At 34.7% G+C, this 7,032-nt stretch overlaps 1 protein-coding gene across 1 annotated transcript in view; it reads left to right on the top strand.

Moving 5' to 3' along the window:
* ZC2HC1A (zinc finger C2HC-type containing 1A) overlaps positions 1–534 on the top strand; it is a 38,004-nt gene extending 37,470 nt beyond the window's left edge. The window contains exon 9 of the mRNA XM_023518361.1: positions 417–534. Within this exon, the coding sequence (XP_023374129.1) occupies positions 417–534 (118 nt within the window). The remainder of the gene's footprint in view (positions 1–416) is intronic.
* Positions 535–7,032: the final 6,498 nt, after the last annotated feature.

Below are 7,032 nucleotides of genomic sequence, written 5' to 3'. Positions count from 1 at the left end.
TGTTTAAAAAGTTTGAGGACCCCTAGTTTAGAACAATAAAACTTGTATCAAAAATTATTTAGGAATTATTCATAGGCATTTGACAGAATACATCTGTTTTGAGGGAGCTATCAATTTAGACTTTAAAGAAAGTTGAAGCCTTTCAGAATGATTAGGTTATAAATTTCATGTAGAGCATGTATACATATTTTCATTGATTTTACATTCTCTCAGGACACCGTTAGTAAATGCAAATCCTTTGGTTTAACCTCAGCTTTGACTACTGTTTGTTTTCAGATTTGAAATAATTATTTGAACTTTAATCTTTTGAACTTCTCTGCAGCTTCTAATTATTTTTCTAATCTTGCAAATAGACAGTCTGGGAAATAAATTCTTATTCTTTAATACCTTTTAATTACTCTGTCTCTTTTTTCTAGACCCAACATCAAATCTCGGAATTCCACACCACCTAGCTTGGCGAGAAATCCTACATCAGGTGTGCTTACAAACAAAAGAAAAACATACTCTGAGAGCTACATAGCCAGGTATGTTTAGCTGTGCTATCCTAATAATTAGAGTAAGGTGAGAGTATGTAGTTTCCCAAGAACCATATACAAAGGTGGGTAACAAGCTTTCTATAGAAAACCTGCTTTTTCCTTTGCTATATGAGTTAATCTGGCTTTTAAACATATTAGAAAAGTAGCTTGGGTGTAAATAATGTTTTCTATTACTTGTTACCATTATTGTGGTAAATGCTTGATGACAATTTATTGAGTTCTGCATTTATTTGGGCTTTTGGCATATTAATTTTAACTGCAACTGGTTAATTTTACCTGTACAAATGGAATGATAGACTCTTTGAACCACTATTATAATTTTCAGCAACATTTTAAAACTGAAATCTATCTTCTGAGGTGATTATATTGATACTTCCTTTTCTAATCTATCATGATATTTACTCAACTTTGCCACTGTTTTTAAACATATAATGAACTTGTCTCAATTGTAAATGTTTATGATTCACATATATACCTCAACTTATTCAGAAGATTTTAAGGCAAGGTATATAAATCCATGAAGTACAATAGAACTTGAGAAGCAAAGAGAATGAGAGCTTCAAACAGCCAGAGAAGAAAGGGCATTACTTGGATAACATGAGGAACACCTGTATGGTACACAGCTCATTTGCGACCCTGGTAGCCAAAAGACAATGGAGTAAATATTTTGAGGGTATGGAAGGAAAATAACTACTGATATTGGATTGTATGACAACTGTACCAGAGCTTCTCAAACTTCAGAGTGCATCAGAATCACCTGGAGTGATAGTTAAAAGAAATTTTTCACCCTACCTCCAGATTTCTGATTTAGTAGGTCAGGGTAGGGCACAGCATCTTATATGTATAGCAGACTGTCAGATGACACAGGTGCTCCCAGATCAAGGATGTCATTTTGTGAAACTTAAATTCTTCCATGAATGAGAGTGGAATATAAAACAGGAAGTACTGAGAAAAATTCTGTTGCATAGAACCTAATAAATGAACATGCAAAGGCTGAATCTTGGGAACAAGAAAATTGACTTGAGAAGGAGGTGGAGTTTTAATGGAGGAATGATGAACAAAGAAATTGGCAATTATTTAAATAAATCTAAGCTAATATTGAGTATATGAAATAAAAAGATAAGAAAGAGCACAAATTCCTAGAAAAATGTAACTTACTAAAACTGATTTAGAATGAATTAGAAAACTAAACAAACTTATAATAATTCGATAAACTGAATCTATAAATACTGCTGGCTCCACACAGTACATCTGTGTGTGCACATGCACACAAAATAGTGTCAGGATGATTTTTCAAGGTAAGGTGTGCCAGACTTTTTCAGAGAAGAGCGGTGAGAAATAATAAAATAATCCTCAACTTTTTTCTAAAGATTAGTAAAATCTTGATACCCAGACTAATAAAAGAGAGTAACATTGTCATTGATATTATATATGAACTTGAAAATATCAATACTTGAGAAAAACCTCCACAAATTATAGCAAATCCAGTTGTAAACTTCATGAAATTCATGAAACTTTAGATTTATCCCAGAACATAAGATAACTATAACATTCAGAAGTGTGTTAATATAATTCATCACAGATTAAAGAATTAAAAACTGTGGTCATTTCAATAGATACAGAAAAGGTACTCAGTAAGATTCATCATTTATTCTTGATAAAACAAAAGCTTTTAGAAAATTAAGTAACTGAGGCAATGTCATTAAACTCACAAAATATGTTTGCTGTAGTGTATGTCAGTGTTCTTATTTAATGACATGTAACAAATATTTTCTATAAAAGCAGAAGTAACACAGAATTGTCAGCTGTAATCATTGCTATTTTGTGATGAGCTAGCAAATATAGTAGGACAATAAAAAGAAATTAAAATGACAAATTTTGAAAATAAAGGCACCAAACTATCTTACAGATTAAATGATTATATTATATATATACATAGAACCTCCCCCAAAAGACTAATTATTGAGTATGTAATAGCAAAATATAAAGAAATTTCCTGGATATGAGGTTAGTGTAATGAAAGTTATTAGAGTCTATTTCTCAGCAACAAACAGAAAATGAAGTTTTTTGGAAAGATCCACACGCAAACACATGCAAATTCAAGGTACTACATTCATAGGAATCAGTTTAAAGGCCAAGCAAGAACTTAATGGAAAAAATTATAAAACGTTAAAGCCATTGAAGAAATTCTGAATAGAGATGAGGCTTACCTTGTTTTATTGTGCTGTGCCCTGTTGTGTTTCACAATAAAATAAATACTGTATGTTGTATACATTGAAGTTTTGCAGCAACTCTGTCTCAGGCAAGTCTATGACACCATTTTTCCATAGCTTGTGCTTACTCTGTTATCTGTGTCACATTTTGGTAATTCTCACAGTATTTCTCACTTTCTTCTTCTTATTATTATACTCGTCAAGGTGATTTGTGATCAGAGACCTTTGATGTTACTATTGTCATGGTTCAGGGTCACCAGAAACCATGCCTGTGTAAGACAACAAACTTAAAATTGATATATTTTGTGGGTGTTTCAGCTATTCCACTGACTGGCATTAAACCATCTCTCTCCCTTTACTCCAGTCTCCCTATTCCCTGCAGTGAAAGAATATTGAAATTGGGCCAGTTAATAATCGTACAGTGTTCTCTAAGTGTTCAAGTAAAAGGACTCATAACTCTCTCACTTTAAATGGAAAACTCTAGGTGACTAAGCTTAGCGGGGAAGGTATGACAAGTGCTCAGATAGGCTGAAAGCAAGGTTTCTTACCCTCTGCAGACTTTCAAGTCTTACTATTTAAGAAACACAGTGTGTGGAGCTATTATAGTCATACTGATTCTTCTGATGGATCTGGACAAAGTAAATTAAAAACTTTCTGGGAGAGATTCACCGTTCTTCCTGCCATTAAGAATGTTTGTGATTCCAGGCTTGGCCACATGCACCGACCAAGGTTGGCGGGTTCAAACCCAGCCCCAGCTAAACAATAACTGCAACAAAAAAGTAGCCAGACATGGTAGCAGGAACCTGTAGTCCCAGCTACTTGGGAGGCTGAGGCAAGAGAATCGCCTAAGTCCAAGGGTTGGAGGTTGCTGTGAGCTGTGACATCATGGCACTCTATTGAGGGTAACATAGTGAAACTCTGACTCCAAAAAAAAAGAAGAATATTTGTGATTCCTGAGAGGAAGGCAGAGTATCTCATTATTAGGAGTTGGGGAGAAGTTGATTCCAACCCTCTTGGATAACTTTGAGGGGTTCAAGCCTTTATTGGACTGAATATCTACAGATCTGGTAGAAATAACAAAAGAATTGGAAATATAAGTGGAGCCTAAAGATGTGACTGAATTGCTGCAATCTCAGGATAAAAATGGGTGAGTAGCAGCTTCTAATGCGTGAGCAAAGATACTGGTTTCTTAAAGTGGAATATACTCCTGGTGAAGATGCTTTGAACATGGTTGAGATGACAAGAAAGGATTTAGAATATTACATCAACTTCGCTGATAAAGCAGTAACAAGATTTCAGAGGGTTCACTCCAATTTTGAAAGATCTTCTACTGAGGGTAAAATGCCATCAAACAATATCACATGATTCAGAAAAATCTTTTGTGAAAGACAAACTAAATCTACTCAGAAGACTTCACTGTTGTCTTATTTGAAAAAATTGTCATTGTTACCCCAACCTTTAGTATCAATCAGAGCCAACGTCATAACTAATTAGTTGCAGTGATTAAGACAGTGTGATACTGACTCTAAGATAGAAAAACTGAAAAACTAGTGCTGCAGAAGATTGTAGGGATAAAATGAGGGAGCTTGAGAATATACTCAATATATATATAAAACTGCAAGTTATTATCCAGGATTTGGGGAGAATTTCTGCAAATACAATTTTTAAATTGAATTAGTACCTATTTTATTTTATTTGTAGCTATTGTAAGTGGAATTACTTTTTGGCTAATTACTTTTTGGTTATTGTTTGCATATAGAAATGCAAACAGTTTTGCTATTGTTGGCATGTATAAATGCTACTGATTTTTGTATGTTGAAATTATATCCTGTAACTTTATTTAATGTCTGTACCCATTCTGTTAGTTTCTTTGTGGAGTCTTTTTTTCCCCCCAGAATATTATGTGTGTGTATGTGTGTATATATATATTTTTTTGAGACGGAGTCTCACTTTGTCATCCTGGGTAGAGTGCTGTAGCGTCACAGCTCACAGCAACCTCAAACTCCTGGGCTCAAGCAATTCTCCTCACTCAGCCTCCCAACTAGCTGGGACTATAGCACCCGCCACAACACCGGCTATTTTTAGAGATGGGGTCTCGCTCTTTTTCAGTCTGGTCTGGAACCTGTGAGCTCAGGCAGTCCACCCGCCTCGGCCTCCCAGAGTGCTAGGATTATAATAGGTGTGAGCCACTGCTCCCGGCCCAGGGGGTAGAAGTATTTTTCATTATTTACATTAATTATTTTTGTACAGTTTGAGTCTAAGTTACTAGTGAGTGTTCTCCTCACCCAATAGTGTTCATTGTACCTATTACGTATGAATTTACCCACCCCTTTTGCCCCCTCCCACCTGCTTGCTTTTCTTTGAGTTTTTACTGCCAAATGTGCACATGAGTATTGATTCACTAGTTCCAGTTTAATAGTTCATGTGGTGTTTTTTTTTTTTTTCATTCTTATGAAACTTCACCTAGAAGAATAGTCTTCAGTTCCACACAGGTTGTGGCAAAAGGTAGTAGTTCACCATTTTTTTATGGCTGAGTAGAACTCTATGGTATACATATGCCACTTTATTAATCCATTCTTGTATTGAGGGGTACTTGTCTTATTTCCATTTCTCTGTGATTGTGAATTGTGCTGCAGTAAACATTCGACTGCATCTGTCTTTTTGTCTTGTTGATAAAATGACTGTTTTTCTTTGGGGGAAATATTCAGTAGTGGGATTGCTGGATCAAATGGTAGATTTACTTTTCATTTTTGGGGTATCTCCATACAACTTTTCCTAGAGGTTGTACTAGTTGGCGGTCCCACCAACAGAGTGCATAGGTTCCTTTCTCTCCGCATCCATGCCAACATCTGTTTTGGGATCTTTTCAATCAAAGCCATTCTCATTGGAGTTAGATAATAACTCATCGTGGTTTTGATTTGCATTTCCCTGATAATTAGAGACATAGAGCATTTTTTCATATGTTTATTGGCCATTTGTCTTTCTTGGTTTGAAAAATTTCTTTTCATGTCTTTTGCCCACTTTTTTATTGGGTTGTTTGATTTTTTTTCTTGCTAAATTGCTTGATTTTTTTTTTTATAGATTCTAGTTATCAGGCCTTTGTCAGATACATAGCATGCAAATATTTTCTCCCTTTCTGTAGGTCGTCTCTTCGCTTTGTTGATAGTTTCTTTGGCTGTGCACAAGCTTTTTAATTTAATCAGGTCCCATTTGTTAATTTCTGTTGTTGCTGTGTTTGCCTTTTGGATCTTCTTCATAAATTCTTGGCCTATGTTGATGTCTATAAGAGTTTTCCTAACATTATCTTCTAGAATTCTTATAGTTTCATACCTTAGGTTTAAGTCTGTTTTCCATCTTGAACTAATTTGTGTGAGAGGTGCAGATTCTATTTCTACATGTGGCTATCCAATTTTTGCAGCACCATTTATTGTTTAGGGATTCTTGTCCCCAGTGTATGTTATTATCGGCTTTGTCAAAGTTCAGATGGCAGTTTGAGGATAGGTTTATATCTGGGTTTTCCGTTCTGATCCATTGGTCTTTGTCTCTTTTTTTGTGCCAGTACCATGTTGTTTTGGTTACTGTAGTTTTTTAATACAGCTTGAAGTCTAGTAAAGTGATGCCTCCCAATTTGCCCTTTTGGTTTAAAGTTGCTGTGGGCTCTTTTCAGGCTCCACATAACATATAATTATTTTTTCCCGACCTATGAAAAATACATTGGTATTTTAATGAGGATTGCATGGAATCTTTAGGTCATTTTGGGTTGTATTAACAGTGTTGATTCTGCTAATCCGTGAGCATGAAGAATATTTAGATTTCTCTAAATATAAGATCATATTTTCTGCAAAGACAATTTAACTTCTTCCTTTCCAATTTGAATGCTCTTTATTTCTTACTCCTATCTGATTACTCTACCTAGAACTTCCAGTATTATGTTGAGTAACAGTGGGCATCCTTGTTTTATTCTGGATCTTAGAGAAAAGGCTTTCAGTTTTCCTCCGTTCAGTAGTATGCCTGTCATATATGGCTTTTATAGTCTTGAAGTAAGTTCTTTTAAACATAACCAAAGAAGTGAAAGATTTCTATAATGAAAACTATAAAACATTGATGAAAGAAATTAAACAGGACACACAAAGAAGGAAAAATATTCCATGCTCATGGATTGAAAGAATCAGTATTGTTGAATATACTGCCCAAAGCATTCTACAGATTCAGTGAAATCCTCATCAAAATAAAAATCATATTTTTTACAGAAATAAATAAAAATCCCAAAATTTATATGAAAT

Source organism: Otolemur garnettii, unplaced genomic scaffold (assembly GCF_000181295.1).
Source record: "Otolemur garnettii isolate 467f Iridium unplaced genomic scaffold, OtoGar3 scaffold00004, whole genome shotgun sequence".
Lineage (NCBI taxonomy): Eukaryota > Metazoa > Chordata > Mammalia > Primates > Galagidae > Otolemur > Otolemur garnettii.
Note: the sequence above shows the minus strand (reverse complement) of the source record. Positions and strands in the feature narration are given on the sequence as shown.